The sequence below is a fragment of the Astatotilapia calliptera genome, chromosome 7, assembly GCF_900246225.1.
Source record: "Astatotilapia calliptera chromosome 7, fAstCal1.2, whole genome shotgun sequence".
NCBI lineage: Eukaryota > Metazoa > Chordata > Actinopteri > Cichliformes > Cichlidae > Astatotilapia > Astatotilapia calliptera.
The window spans coordinates 7,564,526-7,589,137 of record NC_039308.1 but is presented as its reverse complement, the minus strand read 5'-3'; the positions used below and the strand labels follow the sequence as shown (position 1 = coordinate 7,589,137).

Sequence of the window (24,612 nt, the reverse complement as noted above, 5' to 3'; positions counted from 1 at the left end):
TCTGCAGCATTGAACAGTTAAGATCTGGCGTCCTCTGGAACACATCCTGGGCATGGAAATGTAAAATGAAAGATTTGCATACATTTTTAGAACATTTACACCCAATGTTTGCCTGAAATTATATTTTATGCAGGTGGAAACACGTTTTACTTTCAAGCAAAACTATCAGGTGAAGCTTTTTGTTTTTGTTATCTCCTCTTGGTTCTCCTGAAACATGGGTACAGAGAATCTATATAAAACTGATTATGTATGTTATTTACTGTCAACAAATCCCATAAAAAACACCATCATCTGGGGAAGCAGGCTGCACTCAGACATTACTCCTCTGTGTCACAATAATTAGGCTACAATAATTAAACATACCAGCATTGCACTGACTAGCATGCGCCATAATTAGCGCCCGTTTGGAGAGAGTGCAACACGGGTTATTTTTTTATGGCTACAGTTTACGAACGTCCCCTAAAGGCATCACAGCCATGAAGTTACTGAGAACAGCTACAAGGATACACTCGCTGAAGGTGTGTGTGTGTGTGTGTGTGTGTGTGTGTGTGTGTGTGTGTGTGTGTGTGTGTGTGTGTGTGTGTGTGTGTGTGTGTGTGTGTGTGTGTGAGTGTGGCAGGTTGGAGCTCCTCCTCCAAACACAGAAGTCATCTGTGACTGGAAACCATAGAAAATAGAGCTATCTTTGTGAGAAGCATTTTAAGACCAACAGTGTGATGAAGGATTTTTATTTTTTTGCACCGTTCACACTTTTTCTGAGTCCGAGTTTTAAAGGTATAGTTAGAATTAGGGCAAGGGTTTGGTACTTGACTGTGAAGGCTGGAGGTAAAAGGGCTTTGGATTAGATTTATGTTAGCCATGTATATGTGGCCCTCCTCTTTAGACACCGAGTGGAGCAGGCAGCAACTTTTAGCTAATATATGAGGCTTAAACATCCAAGCAACCTCAAACGTGACACTGCAAATTATCACAGAAAGCAGCTGTCAAGCTATGCGTAGATTGACATACAGAGATTTCTTCATTTTTTAGTAATTTAATTTCATACACTCGCTGCTGAGCCAGATCCTCAACAGACATCAGTCTGAGAACTACGTATTGCTGTTTGAGAAAAACCTGCTAATACTCAGGTGTTTTAGGAAGTTATTCCACCTTAAAGAAAACATACATGGCCAAATGTTGTGAGTTTGGAGCTCAGAATAACATAGATATATTGCAGAAATGATAATATAGAGAGAGCATGAAAATATGTAGACGTGCTGGTGAAAACAGCGCGTTTGAAGTACTTTGTTTAAGATAAAAAACCTCAGTGGGAAATAACCATTGAGTACTCTACCAGGACTATGACTGGCCAAAGTAGCATCTTACCAGATGACATAGCAACTCTGCACGAGGGTGTTTGGGGAGGTCGCTGCGATTTTCACACATTGATGATTTTGTTTTTGGATTTTTTTGCATTTCTTGACAGAAGCAAAAACACATGTCAGTAAAAGAAGATTATCATTTCCATCAGCAGTGATTTATATAAGAAGCATGGCACTGTTCTGAGACACCTCCCTATTTCATGGTCACAGGACACAGCAGGTTTTAAGAACGAAGATGAGATGCTTAAGTCAGATACAGCATAAAAGGTGAAGCACAGTTATAGGTATGTTGCAAGTGGAGAGCTTAAATGAGAGAGTCAGCTGAATGGGTAAGGAAGGTATGAGCTGATCTGAGCTGGCCTTGAGATCAACTGAACTGATGAACTAAGTAATATACTGCAGTTTCCAAGACTACATCCCCTTTGTCAGAATTCTCCTTGATTTTAGACAGATTTGCATTTCACCTCAGAGTGCAGACTGTGGTGTGTAGCTCGTAAAATTTAAGTCCTAAATGTCAGATTAAGACTCCCACGGAGGCTTTTTTGTTTTGGGCTACGCAAAATAACATGTTAATATTTTAGTCTTGGAAACGGGCTGCAGAGACACACTCAGATGGACAGCTGGAGCTTGGTGAGGTTCCTCTGGTGCATATTGTGGTGTCGTACCAGCTCGTCGCTTCGGGCAAACTTCTTCTGACAGTTAGGCCACCGGCAGTTAAACGGCTTCTCACCTGAGAGAGAGGTGGGTGGAGGACGGTGAGGCAACGACAGGAGGGGGAGAATTAGCACCAGAGGGATTTAAAATCTGGGATTTCTTCGAATATTTTGCTGCTATATCTCTTCATGCATAGTAGCACCAGTCTATTAACATTCTTTTTATTTCATAGGAATTAAAATGAACATTTTCAGCTATAATATACATGTATATAAATATTAAATGGATGAAGAAGAAATGAAAAAATAAAAGTTTACGCACTTGTTTTACCTGTATGAGTCCGTGTGTGTGTCTTAAGGTGGTCAGACCGAGAGAACTTTCTCTGACACGTCTCGCATTGGAACGGTTTTACTCCTAAACACATGTACAGTAAGCATGCACACGCATTCAGCACGAGTTCACATAAACACATACGGAAAACACACATTCAACATCACACACACACACACACAGAGGGAGATAGAGAAATACAGTAGAGCAAAGGCTTGCAGAGAAGCCATTCCAAAGTTTGGCCAGCATTTAGCAACTTCATCTGAAGTGAGTTCAGTACAGTGCACCAATGAACACAAAACTTTAAAGACGGCACTGTCTTTAAAAATAAACAAAACAAAAACAAAGCTGTCATGCAAAAAGCAGAGGAGAGCGAGAAGAGAGAGGGAGAGAGCAAAAGGCCAGGAAGAAATAAAAAATGAAGTCAGACAGCCCGCGGGAGTAAAACCAGTCAAACCTGTGTGCCTCCTCTGGTGTCTTTTAAGCTGGTCAGAGCGCGAAAATCTGCGGCCACAGTCTGTGAACTCACACTGGTAGGGTTTCTCCCCTGGACAGAGACAAGAAAAAGAACACAGAGGATTAATTTAGACATCCTTTCAACTTATTTTATCACATACTCACAGCTGGTCACTCTTGCAGTGATGGAAAAAAGCAGGATCTGTACAGATGAAACCAACAGGCCAGTTTATCAGCCCGTCCAGAACATTGTGCAGCAGCTTTGAACCTGATTGTTGCAACGTGATCAGTCATGCAGGAACACCAACACTCATATTACCAAAGATCACTTATAAACATATTTTTCAAAAAAAAAAAATACAATCCAATTAAAACGCGTTGCTCAAAATATGATTTTGCATAGTCGCAGTCACTGTTCAGTCACACTGAATGAATGAGAGGTAGCAGCAAAAGATCCAGGCAGCTGCCTGACATGAAAGCAGAACAACAATATTTAACCACATAAGCAATTAAACAAACAAGCAAATAAACAACAAAAGAAACCAATAAAAGAGTCAATAACTTGATAAATAAAAAAATCAGGATCAGATGAAATTGAGGGAAAAGAATTAAGGAATAAATTTGCTGGTTCTGATCAAACTTTTGACCCGACTATATACAGCATATAAAGATCACCTTGGGCTCTGGGTATTTCCTGAAATCCAACAGACTAAATGAGTAAGTAAGAACACGATTAAAAAATGTATTAATGGGTAATTAACAAAATAATTATTTAAGCTATAAAATGTGTGTGCAAAGGTAACCACAACACAAAAACCAAAGCTTTTAAGATTTATATCAGGGTAAGTTGTGGACAACATTTTTTTAATACATTTTCAAACACACTTTGTAAAAATAAATAAATAAATAATAATAATGAATAGTATTGAAGAGATTAATGGTCTCATTATGGCTGTTTTATTGTTTATAATAACAAAAAAGCATATACTCAGAATAACACTGATTATTTTTAACTAGTGCTATTCTGAGAGTATGCACAGTGACATGTTCTAAAGTTTTAGGTAATTTAGAGATTATATGTAAAATCTGAAGGGCTCACATCTGTTAGTGCATGCACGTTTGGCTTTGTTTTTGACTTTTGAGTCATTGAAAATAAAATCACCACAGTGAAAGGTTCTTTTCTGTGCAACAGACCCAACTGAAAATCTCTTTCTCTATATTTCACCAAACAGGAAATATTTCCTGGCAAGAGGAGACACGGAAATCAGAGCCAATGGAAACTTCATTTGAAGAAGTTTGTCCTCCTGAAGCTCAAAAAACGTAAGCGAAGTAGAAAGCCTTTATTGAAGTTAACAGCACTGCTGGGAAATGTGTGCAGAACGCCGCTGCTGTCGGCAGTCATGTGATGAATGTGTCAGCAGAGCGTGCGTCTTCACCTGTGTGTTTGCGGCTGTGCATCTGCAGATGGGAGAGCTTGAAGTAGCGCTTGTTGCATCCTGGGTAGGCGCACATGAACGGGCGCTTCTCGCTGCTTTCTGACCGCACGATGGCTGGAGCGATGCTGGGCACCCGACGCACGTCCTGCACCCACACCCACACACACACACACACACACACACACACACACACACACACACACACACACACACACACATATTTAAAGCTAAACTGCTCAATGCAGAATTAACAAAAACTCTCCCAGGACATCAATAGCCGAAGCAACAAAAAAAAATTGCCTGTTTTCTAAATTACATTTAGAAAACAGGCAATTAAATCTGTCCTGCATGTAAATGAGTGCATGAGATCTCCATGTTGGGGTTCATTATGATGAAATGGTCATATATTCATTAGATGGGAATTAGCAGTAAAATGACCCCAGGCTGAGTGCAGCCCAAAGGGAGCAGTTAGTCACGCTTTTTAGACCGACCCCCTAACAGTGCCCCCCACTGCATCGCTCACAGCCGGAGGAGAAAACAGGAAAACACACGTGACCAAAGGGACAAATTCAGTGTTTACATTTATTTACACTACCAGACGTCTTGGCGTTTCATTTCACCTGCTGGTTATTTAATCTACATTGACACGGTAGTACACACTCGTCATGTTTCCTTTAGCCGTCCGTCTTCTGTTTCCACTTTACACCCCTCCACCTCATTCTTCCCTTTATCACTTTCTCTTTTCTCCCTCTTTCCCTCCACACTGCCTCCCATCTCTCCTCCTCCTCCCCTGTTTGCAGCATCTGCTCTTCATTTCCTCAGCGTTTAGCATAATGACCAGCGATTAAGAGGTCAGCCCTGTTCTAATTAGAACTGTTAACATTAGAGCTGTTAAGAGTCACCTACCGTGCCCATGTGAACATCGAGGCAACCATGAGCTGTAAACTGATCAGAATCCACAGTGTGTGACACACAATACAAACTCTTTGCACTGATAGTTTATTATGTGTTAATGTAGGGAGTCCTGATGCGTTTAATATTGGATAAATGCTTTAAAAAATATGTATATGGTTAAACATACAGCACTAAATACATTTGTTCGATGAAATCTGACAGCATTTTATGATTCTGCACTGAGATGATGAACATTTAGGATTAAGAATTACAGATCTGATTCTTCATTTTTATTTCGGGTTATAATTTAGTCTCACAACCCTGCATAGCGAGTTACACAGCTAGACAGTTTAAGCTGTCTGTGCAGTGGGTTTATTTACAGCAGTAGCCTCATTAACTTTGGTAAACGTTTTTGCTGTGGCTCAAAGGAGTTACCTGCTTACATTGGGTAGATATTGTTAAATCTTCAGAGATGTAGAGGACATGGCTGATTAAAAGGTAAACTGTCAAGAAAAACTTTTATGCAATAGAAGAGCATGAAAAAAATACACAAATATCAGCATAAAAAAACTATTTTCTTCAAATATTGATAATTAAATATTATTATTCTAGGTGTCTTTCTACCATTTAAGTCATGTATATTACTTTAAAAAATGTGATCTAAAATGACATATCCGTTTAATTAATTTTGACCACACTGGGCCTCCATACGAAATAACCCAGATCTAAGAAGTAACGTGTTTGCTGAAGGTCTGTTTAGCTAAATGGTAAATGGCCTGTATTTATATAGCGCTTTTCTAGTCCCTAAGGACCCCAAAGCGCTTTACATATCCAGTCATCCACCCATTCACGCACACATTCACACACTGGTGATGGCAAGCTACATTGTAGCCACAGCCACCCTGGGGCGCACTGACAGAGGCGAGGCTGCCGGACACTGGCGCCACCGGGCCCTCTGACCACCACCAGTAGGCAACGGGTGAAGTGTCTTGCCCAAGGACACAACGACCGAGACTGTCCAAGCCGGGGCTCGAACCGGCAACCTTCCGATTACAAGGCGAACGCCCAACTCTTGAGCCACGATCGCCCCACATTTTCACTCTGTGAAAATGAACAAAATTCGTATTGAAGTAGCAAATAACCTTTCATCTGATTTAATGTGAGACCAACAACAACGACTTTGTGCGACTAAAGTGTTATAGTTAGCTGATCAGAGGCTTCAGTTTTTAACACTCTGTGTAATAATGACTGCAGGCCATGAGGTAATATTAATGAAGAGTGAAATTCCACGGCTGTCATCTGTATTTCCTTTGGCAGTGACTGGGAATTAGTGTAATCCCTGTAATAAAAATATGGAGCAAAGCATCATTTTGCTGCTCAATCTGTTATCTCACTTTTTAGCAGCTCTTAAATTATACTTTAAAAAGGAACAGGAGTGAGATATTGTTTATTCTTTTGTACCGAGCAAGATCTCAGAGAAGGAAAAGGAACAGAGTGAGTAATGAAGCAGGCCCCAGAAAGAAAGATCTCAAAAAGTCCTGTTGTGGACTAAGAGCAGGTCTGGAGAATCTCCTGCTCCCTGTCCTTTAGAGCAGCTGACAGACAATAATTAAAATCTAATGATTTATTAACATGCTGATCCCTGCATGGAAACTGCATCGTTACCCAGCGTAACCCTGAGTGTGTGTTTCTCCACTGCTAATGGATTTGTGGAAAAAGATTCCTCTTGACTTTTAAAGTCGCCTTATAAGAGCCCCTGAATGTGTGTGTGTGTGTGTGTGTGTGTGTGTGTGTGTGTGTGTGTGTGTGTGTACGCGCAGGTATTTGTGTGTATGGGTTTGTAAATCTGTGCTCTGCTGCATATCAGTCCTCTTCACGTAGCCTGTTCATTGCATCAGACTCTCCACCACTCATCTTCTTTATTCCACCCATTAGAAAAATACGCTCTGGCTCAATCGTCTGTTTTTGCTCTTCCGTTTATCAAAGTGACCTCAGGTGTTTTTCAGTATTGTCAAGCATGTGGCTACACTCTGATCTTAACACATGACCTCAGGGTGACCTCTTGACAAAGAGTTAGGCGCATGCAGGAGAAGCAGTAATGTGGGTTCCTACCTGTAGTCCCCTGAAGACTCCATGTGTGTGTATGCGGTACTGCGTGCTGCAGCTGTATACCATCGGGGTGCTGGGGTCACTGTCATAACTGGCTGCGTGGCTGCAAACACAGATAGAGAAACAGACCGTTTTATTAGCTGCTGCTGTTGTGGTCTCTAAACCCACCAAGTACCAGACGTCTGTGAGACGTGATTTCTGAAGGTCTGTCATGGCCACACGTTTGATCTTAGATATTCGTCTGCATCACACCTCACCAGACAGTTTCCAAAATGCAAATGCAAGTATATTTGGTGTTTTATTGTTCTCTTTGGGAATAAACATGTCCATGTCATTTACATATGCTTATACATATAACCCTGTTTTCCTGGGGTTTCAGTGCATGGTGTGCTTATTAGCACAAGGATCCAGAAAATCAAAACTTACTGTTCTCAAACAGAGCGGCAGGACAGACAGCGGTTAGTTGCATCCCTGTTGCAAAGGAAGAAAGCTCTGGATTTGGATTTGCTGGTCAAATAAGGACCATGCAGAGGTGCTGGAGAGGAAGACCGTTCTTTTTAACCAAGTTTAGATGTAAAGAGTCTTTTTAAAGACCGGAGAAGACATCTGACATCTGATAAAGTCGTCTTCCAGTCAATTCAATCAGCTCCCATGTAGCTAAACTGGCTGGCACTGGTACAGTAAACATACTGGTATATGTGGTGTCCGGCATGGAAGCTGTTTTTTATACAATCGAGTTCATTTAGAAATGGCGTGATCGCAGAATGACTCAGACTGTGGCACAGAGTCAAGCGGTGTCGTTGTGTTAAATTAATGCCTATTTTGGACATTTCAAAATAAATGACAGCTTTATTTTTATTATTAATATAATACTAATATACCGTAAAAGCATAAGGAGCACTATTTCATTACTCCCGAAAAGTTGGCTCCAAAAATCAAGTGTCCACCGTGCTGCAGTATACCGTGCTACTAAATGACGGTAGAAGCTCAAAACCTCTTCAGAGTGAAGTCAGAGAGTCCAAGATGAATGTGAAGTGTACACACACCAGATTTTAAAAATGCAATAGCACGCAAATCTCTGTGTTGGCTGGTAACATTATTACCCTGTCACTGAGAGCCCATAATACAAAACACAGAGTCCACTGTACTGATGTCACCAGTGGTGATGTATGGTGCTGATTTCCTCGTTTGTGCACAGGCCTCTGCTTTTTGGGGAAAATATTTGGCCAAAAACACAAAGTTTTTGCCTCATACAAAATCAGCTGCACTACATGGAAGTGTCACATCTGAAATGATATAATCAAAGAATATACTTGCAACTAAACTTAACTTAGATGGCAAACACACTTCAGAAAAATGAGCGTATTAAATGCTAAACTATTTCTCTAAAGAGACTATTATTATTATATAAATTAAGATTAACCCATTAACACCTAGCATATCATATTAGATACAAATAGTTTTTGTGAGTTTTTCAGGCTTCTACATCATCAGTGTGTTTTTTCCCCACCAAAAAAATCTAATATATATAATATATTTCTAAGTAATAAATTGCAAAAGAAATGCCATATGTAGCAAATATGACACAAATTAAAACACATATGCAAATGAATATCTAGATTGTTGTTTTAATTGTCAGAAGATTCAATAAACACTCGATTTTTTTTAACAAAATTGAATTTTCTAGCAGTAATTTCATGGTTCAGGCTTTAAACGGTTAATATTTTACAGTTGATCAAGGAAAATAATCAAGCAGCTGCTACAGAAACTCTTCCAGTCACGTATTTCACATGACTTAAAGGGCAGAACAAAACCTGCTCTGTTTGACACAGCTGCCTCTCATATCTTCTTATCATAACACCCAGAGACACAGAAAGCTCTTGTCTATGAAATGTGTTATATTTCAGTCTGTCTAACCAAACGAGGAGGATGGGAGTTTGCATCCTGTGCCGCTGCAGTGGAAAACGCACACCGTACAGCCGAGCGCGTATAAGGTGCTCTTTGTCTGCCTCGATTATCCCAAAGACAGGAAGACAGTCACTGCAACTGAGTTTACATTGCACTGCAAGCTCCTTTGCTGCTCCTTATTCATTCATCTTTATGTCTATGCGATTAGTAATAGTGGGTGATGTACTTTACATAATGAGAGACCCAAGTCAGTCAGTCCTCTGACAACCACCTCGCTGTGAGGCTGGACAGCTGTGGATGTGACCGCAGACGTTTGTGGCATTTTACATCACACAGACGTAAAACAGAAGGAGATGACATCTGACAATATAAAAGATATAACTGTGTAATGAAGAGTTGTTTGAAAATATGTAGTTCTGTTAAGAGTGTAAAACCAGAAAACACTACGAGGTCCTTCAAAAGGCAAAATAAGACAAGGCTGTCCATTAACTTCATCTTGTCATGGCGAATGTACTTACAAGCTATCCTTTGGTGTTCACCCTTGAAGCATCAGGCTAGGGTATCGGTATCATGTGTGTCAAAACCAGAATACCTTCCTAACTGCCACATGTACTTTTTCAGAGCCCAAATCTAAGTAGCAAGGTGAAGCAAAAACAAAATCCGCGAGTTAAAAATGGAGAACAGAATGCAAAACACAAATGTCCTGGTGGGACAGAAATCATGGATCACAAACCTGCAACTCATGTCATCCTGTCAAGCTCACGAGGCAGACTCTGTAGGGATGGTTACCTCTTGGCAGCAAGAATGTCTCAAATATAAGTTAAATAAAGGATGTTTCATCTTATATATCTGCAGCTAGAGCAACAAACCACGGATGCTAAAGACCTGTAATGTGTCTAATGAGGAGATGCAGGAGGAATCTGAGAAAACAGCGTTATATTTGCTCAAAATATCAAGGTTACAGCAAAAAGACTGAAAGCAGAGAGAAATAATACTGTAACAAATAAAAGGTATATAAAAAATAGTGTTGTTACCCTACAGTGTTTCTGCAGAAAAGAGTCAGAAATGAGCAGACTAGCAGTTTTTGGGCTAATGCAATCTCACCAACCGGTAGCTCCAGCTTCATTTTTTGCAGCACATATCTGTGCAAACTTTTCATGTCAGGAAAAAGAAAACAAATGCATTTCTTGAATAAAATACTCACATTTAAGGAAACTTTCAAACAGGTTATATAGTTATAGCAATAGCTGGTAAGAGCTACAACTTCAGGCACAACTTTGAAGTTTGATCTGTGATGAATTTCAGATTGATCACATTATGAACGATGAGTGACGACGTGCTTCCACATTTCCATACGGAGTTGTTAGTGAGTGTCAGAAACTCCTGCAAGGACTCTTGTTTATCATTTCTAATCACTTTGATCCAAAAAGTGTTGCAAAGTCTAAAGAGGGTCAGCTATTCAAATTCTTCCTCCTTCATGGTTGTAGGTTGAGCAGACGTTAGTGCACACGCTCATCTGCAGAACCATGAAGGAGATCTTCCAACACGTGCAACCACTGTGTCACTCTCGATCAGGTGTGATGTTTGAATGCAAAAAACTGAAAACACATCTATGACGGGAACTAATGATTTGCTATGATGTGCTAAAACAATAAAACTAATAATAACACCACACATCAGTGCTTTATGATACTGAGAGAGTGTAATGGCAGATAATCAGAGTTGCTGAACCACATTTGAAATACGTGGTCTCATATTTCTACAGAATGTCTCTGGCACTACTGCAGGTCTTCTCCAGCCTTCACTCTTTCACACTGAGCAAACAGCTGATGTGCACTTTATCGTTTTAGTGTTTAGTTTCCAAATCGAAATAATAGGAAGGGAGGAATCTGTACTTCCTGTCTCAGCTCAGCTCAGCTCCCCTACACTTCCACTTCCTCAAATCCTGCTCCTCCCCTTCTTTCTGCTTTCCTTTCTCTTCCTCATCATCCTCATCACTCCTCAACCCTTCATTTCTCCTGCTGTCCATCACAGATGCCACAAAGTCAGAGACAGCCCTCTGAAACAGTAAAAATCACTCAGCTAGCATGAAGCCACAGGCAAAATGAAATATTTTCTATTTCAAAAGTTTATTTAAGTGAATAAAACCACATTAATACCGGCTTTAAAGAGCCTCGGCCCACCACACATACACACCCACACTGCTCTCACAAAACAGCAGTACCACACAGTACCACACCTTTATCCATATACAAATCTCTATTACACACACACACACACACACACACATTCATCTGTTAACCAAGATGAATGCCTCTTGGCTCGGAGCAGAAAGCTATTTGTGAGTCGACACAGATGCTGACCAGCAGTAAGCTATGCAGGTCACAGTGACATACAGCACAGCGCATGCTTTTCGGTGCTTTTAAGATCGTCTGAACAATGCTGACACTTCAGTGATTATTTCTGCATGGTTTCTAATTGGTGTCTGGCAGACAGGAATATAAGAAGCCGTGGGAAAATGTGATAGATACTCGACCCAGGATGAGAACAAAGACAAGCGCTGGCGCCAAAACCCCACTGGTTTTACAACTTTGCAAAAATTATCAGCATGTAAAATTTAGGAGCAAACATTTGCTAATATAGACGTCTTTCACTATATCCGTACTTTGACATTAACAGTATTTCTGTTAATTATCTTTTTGGCTGGTAAACCGCACTGAAAACACTTCTAAGGCATTCTTAAGTTACACTGCTTTCAAAAACTTAATTTAAATCAATTGAATTTTATTTATATAACACCAAATCACAACAACAGTTGCTTCAAGGTCTTTGTACTGTAAGTTAAAGACCCTACAATAATAAATTGATCTATATTTATTGTTCCTACATCCTTTTAGGAATTAAAACCCATGTTTGACCTTTAAAGCTATGCTTGTGTTTTGTTTCAAGGTTCTGTAAGATTATTCTCATTTATCAAACACTCAGTGGCTGTAAAGTTTATCACAGTGCACTAGCATGAGCGAGTCAAAAAACAGAGCAGTTGCAATAAAAAGTACCCATTACAGTATGCTGAGCATGGCTGTCAGTGAAGCAAACTAACAAATGGTGGAATGGCTTTAAACAGACATGTGCCTAAACATCTGTGTGTAACCACCTAAAACAGATCTAACCTCTAAACAACAATCAGCCAACAATCATCTTCTCTAAATATGCATCCATTCGCTTCTGCTTATCAGGGTCGCGGGGGGGGGCTACCACAGGGTAACATCTGTATTAATGTCAAGGCAACAATGCTTTTGAATATTTTGATCTGCAACACAGACAACCCCCACTGAAAAAGAGCACCAGTCTGAAGTACAGTGATCAGATCAATGGTTGCTGAGTTAGGCAAAGAACAGACGGCGATCAATTGACTAATAAGTGATATGAGATGATCAATGTTGCTCACCGGCTTTAATGCTGTGGCTGATCAGTGGTTTAAATGAATGTTCTTATCTGCTCAGTAGTAGATGCACTTCCATTTGGAACAATACTTCTAGTACTATAAGTTATAGTATAGCAAAAAGTAACTATTCCTGCTATTTATATTAGTAATAACAAAGGCAAAGTCCTGACAGAAGCGGGTCTTGCCATTCTGCTGTCATACTGATAAAACCTCCGGGCACTGGGACCTGACAGCAGCATGAACAGAATCACCAGTTAAATTTGAAAACTGCTTAAAAATTTGATAGCAAATCCTATTTAATGGCACATCTCGCTTTTATAATGTCTCTGGTAACAGGAAGAATAGATGTAGCATTTGAATTAAGTAAGGCTGGTGTATGTTGTAGGAACTTATGCTATTTAAACAAACGTCCTACAAAACTGGCATCCTTCTAAATCACAGAGAAAGTGGTTGCTGCGTTGTTTACATGCTAAGATAAAACAAATGAGCACATGAGTTTGAACCCAGTGTCTTGCCGTCCATGCAGCAGTACCTCAAACCTTAAAAACCAAATTGAAGCGTGTGTTTTATCGGCTTGTTCAAACTCTACATCACAGCGACGCAGCAGGTGGGAAAGACTAAAGATGTTCTTTCAGCGCTGAAAACTGCCGCTGCTGTTCCAAAAATAATGAGTCTGCTCACTCTCTTCGACCTAATCTTCCCTTCACATGACCCACTGTCCTATTCAGCCCAAACCTGACAGACTCCTGCTGCTTAAAGAGAGCGATGGATGAGTTCCTACCTCTTTATGGTGGATGCCAGTGTATTGACAGGGTTCCATGCCACACACTCCAACTGAGAGGTCATTTGATATAAATTTTCACCGCTGTGGAGGAAAGACAAAATGTAGAAGAAAAGCTCATGAGCTGTGCAGTGGACTGTCAAGCACCAGGACACGGTTGGGTGTATGTGTGTGTGTATTCACTCGCTTTTGTCGTCCGCTGTAGAAGCACGCTAATGAAAAATGCCAACACACACAAACACCCACACAGTCACAGGTGGAGCTGAGATTAAAAAATGTTCCTCGGACACCAAGAGAGCCAAATTATCTCATTACGGCCATCTTTCATTAAACACGGCAGACTCGAGAATCATTATTCAGAGCTGCCATGCGTTTAAATACCTCACGTGCACGCACACACACACACACACACAATGGATTTATAGCTCTCACCCCTAACACCACAGTCCCTCTATTACACCACCTGCAGGCACATAGCAGTGTGGATGGGGTAGATGTGGTGCCTGGTACCCTGCTCGTTACACAGCTATTATTTTACAGTACAACAGGGGCACACGGCCAGCTGGGCCAAATGGTATATCTGCTGAAATACTGCTGGGATGGAGGTTCAGAGCAAGATTTAAAGCAGCTATCCATGACATTTTCAAATAAATATGTCTGCTTTTCTTCTCTCACTGGATCCATTGCTGACCATCTATTTTATGACCATTATCGGTCCCCTCCCCCTTTTTTTTGTTGTTGCCGTAACACCCAGCGTGTGTTACAGCAGGTGTTTCCTGGAAAAACCCTCCACTTCACAGTTAACCTACAAAAGAATTTGTCTTTTCTTCAGAATAAACGAACAGAGAATTTATCTCAAGAAGTGCCACAGAGGATCAAAAACAGCACAATTACCAAATATCTATAATTTTGATAATAACTATGTAGGCAGGCTTTTTGGATAGGGATGTACAAATCCAACTTTTTCCCACTTCCGACACAATACAGACACTTTGGCTGATTTGTCTAAGCTAAAATAATAAACTGAAGTGACTGGGAATCTAGGTTTTATGTTGAAAAGTAGAAAACAAATGCATCCAAGAAGATAAAATGATCTGAAGGGGTAAATTAATAAAGGTGATCGCAGTTTGAACAACATAGAACTGAACTGTTGAAATGTTGCCTCCATCTCAGTGAAGTGGATGTCAGTGGAACTCAGCATGAAGCACTCAACAAAACATCCACTCATGCTGTCTTCGCAACAATGGCAGTAACCATATCCAACTTCTTAATAGCAATGAACTGGTCTGCATTGGTGCATCATATCTTTATTCTCTTCCCCCTCCTGCCCCCCCCCCCTCTTTCTTAAATAGATAACTATCATATCTGATATCATATCTCACAGTACAATAATATTGAATGGGTGCATTGTTGTATTTTGTCATGTTTCTCAGGTCTTTGTCTGAATTTCTACGAACATTATTGCTAAGGATTGTCTTATTGCATTGGAGTCACACTGGGTTAAATATGTACACTTGGGTTTTAAGGGGTATTTATTATTTTCTTCTTTTTTTGGGTTGTATGGAAGCCCCAAACGCAATTTCATTGTTCTTGACAATGACAATAAAATAAATACTATACTACTTTTCAATGCATATCAAGCCTCTTTAACCATCATAACTAACAGTCAAACCTGGACAGTCATAAAAACCTAACAGTAACTTTAAAAGCATCCATTCATCCCACTAATAATCATATCGGCTTATAATAATAATGGATTGGATTTACATAGCGCTTTTCAAGGCACCCAAAGCGCTTTACAATACCACTATTCATTCACTCTCACATTCACACACTGGTGGAGGCACCTACGGTTGTAGCCACAGCTGCCCTGGGGCAGACTGACAGAAGCGAGGCTGCCATATCGCGCCATCGGCCCCTCTGGCCAACACCAGTAGGCTAAAGTGTCTTGCCCAAGGACACAACGACCAGGACAGAGAGCCCAGGGATCGAACCGGCGACCTTCCGGTTACAGATATGCTTCCCAACCCCCTGAGCCACGGTCGTCCCTTATCAGTGCAACAAATCTGCCTAATGAGACATTGTATTGCAAAAAGCTATACAGATACAAATTGCCATAAACATTTAAGTAACGAGTGCAAAAAGAGCTTGTATTTCAAAGGTGTCAGAAGGAGGGGATTTCCAGACATATTTGAAAATGGTTCAGACAAACTGTGAATCGTGCTTCGGTGAGATGAAAAAACAAAATCTGCCTGAGCAAACCGAATAACTGAATATGCAAAGAGTGGCCCACTGCCACCCCCTCCACATGCACCGACTCCATGTGAGAAGTCAAATGACTCCTGAGGACACAAAAGTTTGGAATTCTGTGCAAATTGCCAAATTTCCTGTGTGTCCAAGAAGAGCCTGAGCATTTGTTTGCAGCTCAAAGATTACAGCAACTGTTCAGAACATGGTGTGCGATTTCATACACCTTGTACTCTTTTTTACTTTGATAAAAACCAGAGTGCCCCCCTGTCTGTATGCATTAATAAGGCCCGTGTTTTTATTTCATGTTGTTCCAGCAGCCTGCAGAGTAAATACAGGCCTGTTGGTACCAGGCTGTGAGATTAGACCACTGACTCATATGAGCCTTCCCAGCTATGAGAGCGCGTTCGAGTGGATATCAGTTATGTTTATGATTAAGACTTCCTCACAGGGAGATTCTGAGGACAGCCTATGACCATACGTCTCTCTCTCACACAACTTTCCCTGCTGTGATATTCACAGAGAATTTATTACGTTGGTCCATCGATGGGGAACACTGAAGCAATGGCATGTGAAGAATGTTATATTTAGAAATCAGAACAAGAAAAACTTTAGCGAGCACACAGCCAGGAGACATACCTACTAAAAATGGTTCATGTATTAACCTCAGAGGAAGCTTATTGCCGCTAGTTTTTAAATGCATCTGTAAAAGAGCTGCACAGGTAGCTCTGTGTGGTGAAGGCTTGTGGAATATTTACATTAACATCCATTTTTTTGTTTTGTTTTTCTGTACTAATCCGACTTACAATAATTGCAGTAAATTATCAGGTACAAAATGGGCACAATGGCTACATTTTTAAGAAACTAGGAAATATTTTTATTTCTGGAATGTGGGTGGAGTGAGGGAGTAAAGGATGGGATTAAAGGTTAAGTTTGGGTGTGGCTGAAGGTGAAATACTTGTTGGTGGAGGAGCAGACTCACTATATGTACATGCAGAAAATTGCACACTTGGTATGTAAAAACATACCAAATAGAGTATTGATATTGGACAGAAAATTTCTAATCTTAGAATTCAGATATTTTCAGTCCCATTGCCACAGCTGTATAAAATCAAACACCTGGCCTCGCAGTCAGCCAAACAACTGTGAATGAATGGGTCGTTCTAAAGAGCTCACTGAATTCAAGTGTGGTACTGAAATAGGAAGTGAGCGTAGCAGCAAGTCAGTTTATGAAGTTTCTTCCCCCTAAATATTATAAGTATTACTGCAAAGTGAAGCGTTTAGCACCCACGGGAACAGCAGTCAACGTTACAGGGTGCGGTCACTGAGCGCTGAGGTGCTCAAACCTCCTCTGGCATTGACATCAGTACAAACACTGCGCACCAGGAGCTTCATGGCAGCAGCCACAGCAAAGTGTAGGTGGCCCAGTGTTTTTATCCATATAGTTGAAGACAAGGTCTCTAAACTCAGAATGTGCTCATGCTTTGTCACGACATGTTGGCAGCACGTTTCTCATTTTCCATCTTCACCACTATAACCAAGATAATCATGGAAGAGCTTGGTTTTTCCCCCAGCTGTTAAGTTTCTTATTTTCTGTCTTTGCTTGGAACATAAGAGCAAGTTTCAACCAATATTCACTTAGACTCGACTGAGTCAGGAGAAGCTACAGAACATTATTACTGACACCCATAAATAACGGGGGGAAAAAGCTTTTTTTCTCTTGGTACTTTTGTCAAATTGATTATGGGTGTGACCACAGTCACCATGGCTATCACAAATACAAAACTTCCAAGTCAAACTACAGTGTGCTGAGACCTGTCAGGGTCCCACAAGGAACTACTGGGTAAAAAAGTCACTGCACCAGTCATGTTTTAGACGTCACACTGGACAGCTCATCTAATCGAAAGTGAAAAGCGAGTCTTGCGCACTGTTGCTAAAAAGTCCTTTCATTAAATGCTGCAAAGCCCACTAGGAAAGCAATGAAAGAAGGTAAACTGGCCATCAACCATCGGTGGAGTTTCATGACAAGAAAACAGGCTTATAGCTTCGGTTCGTCTCAGCGGCTTGTTGAGTGGAAATATTTCTAGTGTTCCAGTCATTCATCTACTGCAGCAAATCACTGCTTTTGGAAAATGGCTTAATGTGATTTAACCTTATGTGAAGCAGTCTGCTGTCAGTGAAGACATTTCCTTTATTTTCTTCATTTTCGTTTTTATTGGATGGAAACAAACAGTTTTAACTTAAATGTAAGCGCTGTATCAACACGAGCTGATTCATATCGTAAAGATTAATGTAGATCACTCTGCAAGGCATTATAAAAGCACAAAGCCCTGCGCTGTTTCAATCAAAAACTCCCGCTAATGTTGCAAAATGATGTCAGAACAGTCGCAAGTTTAGAACCAGAGGATCTTACGAAAGACTCAGTGTGGAAGAAGCTCAGCCTTTTCGCGTCTTGCCACAATGTAACTGCACTTTATGACGAATTCTGCTTGGACGTCATCTGTCCTTCAGAGGAAACACCAGAGTGTCTCACAGCAATTAAAACCCCAGAAAGGTAGACAGTAAATCACTGACAATTATCCTCACAGAATAAGCATAAAGGACTTTCTTTATTTTAAACAATCAGTAAATCAGCCCATGCTTTCCTTCTGAACGTCCTAACACCGTTACTTACGGACTAATCTACACACAAAGTCACGACGATACATACACTGAGGATTTTCACATCACTTGAGGAATACTTAAATACTCTAATGGGTGCACAAAAACTGAAACAACCAAGAAGCTGCTAAAGGAAGCAGAACAAAAGCAAAGAAGGAAACTGCAATGGCAGGCAGACCTGTCCTGAAGGTGAACATCCTGTTAAGAACTGCATCCTGCTACCTTTCACTGAATTTAGTGCAACACAAAAACAATCAACAATGGTTTCTGAAGTATTTCCAGATTTAATTGCTGCTGATAGTTTGGTGTAAAAATAGATTTGATGATTTTGGTGGGTGCGCACTGCAGTGCATGAGGCATGTGAGTGTTACCTGTTGTAAGGATTCCTCAGAAGCAGAGCCTGGCTGCTCGTACAGCTATCTGAAGGTGTGTGACACCCATAGACAGGAGGAGGTACAGGATACTGCTGCTCACCTATAATGCCCACACAGATACACAATACAGTATATAATGTGGGTAGTTATACATTAAAAAAAATATGGCTTTTGCAACAACAAAAAAGACATAATGTGAAGGTTAAATTCCTCAGCAGTGTTTCTTTTGTGGTCTCTCTTTTCCCCCAGATTTCTTCAAATGTTAAGATCTTTCTCTCTCTGTCAACGGCTCCCTTGACATTTCTGAAAAATCCCTCTCTCTACTCTAATTCCCGGCGTAATCTTTGCTGTAAAAATCATTGAAAATTTACAGCTACGGGTCCACAAAACACCCCTATTTAAATATTTACAAATACCATACAGAGGGGAGGGATTAAAGACAGAAGTGGGTGGATGAAAGGGGTTTGTCAGTCAGGATGTGGCTGATTTATACCTCCGACATGCAAGGTCAGGGCCGAGGGACCAGAATAGGGGACAAGACACTCCCTAGGTGAGGGCCTTTGGGCTGCCATACACACAGCTGTGCACTCACACAGAATTAAAACGCACTGAAACGTCTATTTTTGTTCCAACTGGCAGAGACTCTGATGCATTGTTGTTTTGAGAAAGATGGAAAAATAATGCATTTTTGGATCTGCACAAATGTTATCTGAGCAGTTGTCCTACAAAGGCAAAAGACCTGCAGCAACTATGTAACTATGTGCTTTGGTATAAGCTTGCAACAAAACTATTTGTAAAAATTATAATTGTGATTAATAAAAAAAAAAAACAGAAAGTGTAACAACTATGAGTCATTTAAATTTTCCCTTGCAATTCCCTGCAAATGGAGATATATATATGTGTATATATATATATAAGTCTGTTTATTTCGGGGGGGGGGGGGGGGGGGGGGGTTTAGAAAACCTAAAAGGTTTTTAAATATTTTCACTATAAATAGTTAGAATAAAATTAACTTACTTAAGCAAAACAAAAAAATTTGATTAATGAATCTCAGGAAGAAAACTCCTGTTTACATGCTGAGACATTTATCAGGAGAGACTGAATTCACAGGGCGCGTCGGCACGCCGAAAGCCACACTCGCACATACCCATCGTGTTCTGCTGAGTTAAAGCGTCTTCATGTTTGAAGGAGTGGTTGGAGAACTGCGAGCTGTGGTGTGTAGGAGTGTGACCATAATTACCGGCTCCATCGAATGCAACTGCGCTGTAACCTGCAACACAGAAAGAAAAATAAATACATAAAAACAGGCGGAAATCCATAACAGTGAAACACGATGACATGAAACTAAATACAACAGCATAGCTGCATTTGTGAATCTGGTAATAAAGGTAAAGTAACCAAAGAGCCGCATGCAGAACAAACGACTTATAATAAACTCATAAGATTATCACAACAAGGCCTTCATGATTAAAAACAAGAATTTTCTATATTAAAAAAAATTCCTTTTTCTTGTTTTTGCGATGAAGAAATAAGATTAATAAAAAAAATCCTCATAAATGACCATTTCAGCATATATCCTGCTACAAGCAAAATGAATATAGACTAAAAAATGCCACCAAAAGGTGAGTGCATCACTGAACGAAACGGTGATCATACATGATGCTCATTTTCATGAACATCAACGCTGATACTTTTATTATTGACAGTCTTGCAGCACAGATCACTAAAAGAGGAAAAGATCAAGGTAACATTTATGATGAAGACCATCAAAGTCAGCCAAAGTCATGAAATGTGAAGCACCGGGCAGAGATGTTCACGCATCAGTGTAAGGCGAGAGAAAAGTTTGCTTTGCACACATACGTTAAAAAGCAGTACAGACTCATTGCAATCATCCTACTTTGAGATTTTGAGATTCAGTAATATAATTATGTCAATTATTATTTATTCATTTTTTCCACTTTTTAGGACGTTGCAGGCCAGACTATGATCTAGAGGACCAGCTCGGGCACTTGGGTTGTATTTATGTATTTTCTCTGCTTTAAAAGATGAAAATAAATCACTCAAGTTATGATAAAACCAGTGAAAAAAGGAGGTGAAGAAGATTTTCTGGGTTTTTCTTTGTTTCTACACATAAAACATGAGACATGTTAAATGTTACACCTTAAGCTTCCCTTACTCGTTTTTTTTTTTATAAAGTTACAGAAAATTTGAATTAGCCTCATTTATGACTTTATTCTCCATTCGATTAATCTTATTTTCACCACTGGCATAATATGCACACAGTTAAACTGCGAGTTCAGTTTGAATAAATTTAGTTTTATAAAAAAAAAACCCCCAAAGAAACACTCAAACACACCGACTTCTGTTGAGAGAGATCCGTGCCCGACAACCCAGACTAGACCTGACTCATGACTTAGACTGGCCTAAAGGGCACGACACACTGCCATAAATCACCCATGCACGCACGCACACACACATTATCTCTCACATGCACGCCTCATTAATTAAAATACAGCACTTTTACCGACTTTACCCTGTAAATCGGTGCTTGAGAGGAGAGGCGGAGGGGGACGAGAAAAAAACTCATTAAACATCTCCATTTGTCTTCTTCCCTGTCTGAGTTTTCTCTCTCTGCATATGTTTGAGCGTGTGTGTGTTCATCCATGTATTGGGACATTTTTGTTGCCTCCTTGAAGTCTAGCACTGAGGTGAGAAGAGATGAGGTCAGCTGGAAAACTCTGGAAATGCCCCATATTGTCTTCTTCTTTTTTAATACTCAGAGTTGTAAATAAATCTTCAAATGGATGATTGTGGAAATCAGCTTTACATATTAGGTGATCGTCAGTATGTATTTATGTGTTATCTAAAGGTTAAATATATGGCAATAAGTACAGTAAAAGTTGTGCTGTAAAGTTGAAGTGTTTTGGTAAAATTTATTTTACTTTTTGTTTGTTTTGTTGTTCAAATCACACAAAAATGTCAGAACATGACAGAAAAACAGAAAAGCGGTGTGTGTGAGTGTGTGTGTGATGGTCCCTGTGTGACCCCACTGTGCTATCACGCTCTACTGTGTGACCCGAGTCCTGCTGTTGGTTTGTTTGTCTGTGCTCATCCAGCCACAGCGGGGAGCAGATAAAAACAGGTTAGAGGTCGGCTTGGCGCTTTGATTGCTGTGTTATTCCTAAACGATCTGCTTGATAAGCACGTTATTACTAATTAATCAGTTGGGTAATCACTAACAGATGAATTTTTCTGCCTGAAATGAACATTTACAAAAACAAGAGTTTAGGGTGTGATACTCAGAAGGTATGAATCCCACTGTTGACTTTGGACACGCTTCAGCTCATGGTTAATTACTGAACTCTAGTCTGGTTAAAATGACGGATTTTACTGGTTAAATGAGATGATGCACAAAGCGTGGTTCAGGTGAATATAATTCACAGAAAAATTCACAGAAAAAAATGAAACTTTATATAATTTACATGCGAACGTGAAAATAATAATGGAAAAATGTTTAAAGATGTTAACAGAAAAGTGTTTTTGTTCTCCGAATAAAACACAAATTGAAATTAAATCTAAACAACCAGGACTAAACTGAGATGTGAAAAACCCTCGACTCCAATGGCAAAAATTACGAATTCGAACTAACTCAGTGGCGTATTTAATTATAAGTAGATCATGCTGATGCACGTTGCTGCAGTCATGCATTTATTACACATTAAGCAGATGTTTAAAGAATTATAAATTACAATTGCCAAATCTTTGACATTTATTAGACCAAAATACTGTTGTGCTTGACAATCAGATTTTGTAAATGAATTAAAACATTTCAGACAAAATTTTATTTACCTTAAAAAGTATGAAACGGTAATTTTATATAAAATTTCATATGAAGCACTGCACCTGGAATTATGATATTTTCAGAGCTATATTATGAGTAACACATGACATGTTATTTTATATAAAAAGTAAACCTTCCAAAAATTAATTTATAAGGGCGTCAGACACAAAAGAAAAGAATGATCATAATTACTGTAACCCTATTTAAAAAATTCAGTGACTGCGATTAAAAGCAAGATCAGATCCAAAGAAGTTCATGGATGTGATCTTTTAATGGGCCATTTGCACAGGACACACATCTGTGTCTTAAACATTAATGCCTACAGCTCGAATGCTTTTAACGCCACCTTTTCAGAAACAAACAGGAGTCTTGTGTAAGAGTACTAGCTGGATCGCCTTTCTACAACTTGTGTGTGCTTTTAAGAAGATGTAAATGTTTGTAACGTGCTTGGTCGTATCAGGCCGAGCCAAGATTTCGAGCCAGAGAAGGAACACGTCAGCTGATTTAAACCACATGAAATCATTTTTGGTGATGTACTAATGACTGACAGATTTGTCAGAGAACTTCAGATGCATATACAGGGGGTAAAATTTGTAAAAGAAAATGTGCTAAGTTATAGAAAAGTGACCTTCACCTTCTGAAGCACCTTCTGCAGAAAGTAGAAAAGATTTATGTTGAATTGAATGATAAAAAAAAAAATGATACCAAGACTTCAAGCTGCATCTGTCAAAAGTTCTTGTGAAAGAATTGACAGTTAAATTGGTGATGTTCTAACACCCAGACTCACACCCTACCTGTCTGGTTGCGGGCCGCCTGCTGCGTGTCCATGCAGTTGGTCAGGTATGGCGGATTGCTGAACATCCTGCTGGGGGGCTGGTGGTGGTGCGGGGCGGCCACGGGTGGCGGTTGGCTCGGGGCCGGCGGAGGAGGTGGTGCCCCGAACGCCGCACCGTACCTGCAGGCCCCAGTCCCTGTGAACTGGCCCGAGAAGTGGACGGTAAAAGCACTGAGGCAATGGGGATCTGCATCGTGGTGGTGGGGGTCACCAGCGGCCCCCCAGCTGGGCTCCTGTTTGATGAAGGAGTGCGCCCCCAGGGAAGAGTGGGGAGCAGCCAGAGAGGTGTAAGGGGAGGGGGCAGTGTGGAAGTCCAGGACAGGAGCCCACTGAGGGGCCGTGCTGACGGGAAGGGCCGGGCAGCCAGGGCTGGGGCCCGCCGGGACCGGGGGCAGCAGGGAGTTTAGGTCGCGTACATCTGAACCCATCGCGGTCCAGGGGAGAGAACTGGGATAAAGGAAGGCTATTTTTAAATTCGATCCGTCTCCCTGTGTCCACCTTCTTAATCCTTGGGAGTCTTTCAGTCACTTTAAGGAGTACGTCTTCTTTTTCTCAGCTCTTCTCTGAATCAGTCGTCTACGACACCACACACAGGCGCTCTGGAAACTCATCAAGTCTGACAGAAGTACAGAAGTTCATGGCGACACAGCACAGTCTCTGCAGCCAAGTTTCTCAGCAAAAGAAGAAGAAAAAAGAAGAAAAAAAAACAGACAGATTGATCAGTGGTGATCTTCAGTTTTCGTCCACAACAGCAGAAAGCAAGTTTTGGCTCGGAGAGATGGGGTCCATTCAAGAAGGAGCTCAGAGCTTTCTCTGTGAATGGAGAAAGAGGAGTGAGGAGGAGTGAGGAGGAGTAGCCCTCTTTTCCCTCCACTCTCTGAGCTTGTGCATGTGTCTGTGTGTGTGTGTGAGGAGGGTGGAGGGGGTGGAGTCAGGAGGTGATGAGGGAAAGCACCCTCTGACTTCATTCATCTACTGAACAGTCACTCTGATGCAAACAAATAAAGCCAAACTTTGACCTCAGTCACACAAAAATAAAATTTTAACCACGTGCTTTTCCTGTATTTAAAAAATCTGGGAACAAAAATCTTCAACAAGCATAATTTTCTAACTATTTGTTGAAAGACAATAGCCCAAACTATAAGTCTATTTTATTGCTGACAGGCCGATACAGTAGCTATTTTGAATGCATTTAATCAAGCAGCATTAAAATGGATTTTATTCTGAAGACGACTTAAATATTTCGTAAAGAATAAACTCACCTGTGACAAAGGAGGCCC

At 40.4% G+C, this 24,612-nt stretch overlaps 1 protein-coding gene across 4 annotated transcripts; it reads right to left on the bottom strand.

The window, feature by feature from the left end:
- Positions 1 to 587: 587 nt before the first annotated feature.
- On the bottom strand, positions 588 to 24,571 carry wt1a (WT1 transcription factor a). Of its 4 annotated transcripts, none has more exons than XM_026172791.1 (9): positions 23,292 to 24,571; positions 19,804 to 19,926; positions 18,654 to 18,756; positions 13,375 to 13,458; positions 7,244 to 7,343; positions 4,238 to 4,382; positions 2,803 to 2,892; positions 2,346 to 2,429; positions 588 to 2,091 (listed from the first exon to the last, which is right to left on the bottom strand). In XM_026172791.1, exons 1-9 carry the CDS (start codon positions 23,758 to 23,760, stop codon positions 1,970 to 1,972), a joined length of 1,320 nt encoding a protein of 439 aa, XP_026028576.1. In that variant the 5' UTR covers positions 23,761 to 24,571; the 3' UTR covers positions 588 to 1,969. The 4 variants fall into 4 exon arrangements, with proteins under 4 accessions (XP_026028576.1, XP_026028575.1, XP_026028578.1 ...); XM_026172790.1 differs by having other exon boundaries at positions 2,337 to 2,429; positions 23,292 to 24,568; XM_026172793.1 differs by lacking the exon at positions 13,375 to 13,458 and having other exon boundaries at positions 23,292 to 24,566.
- Positions 24,572 to 24,612: the final 41 nt, after the last annotated feature.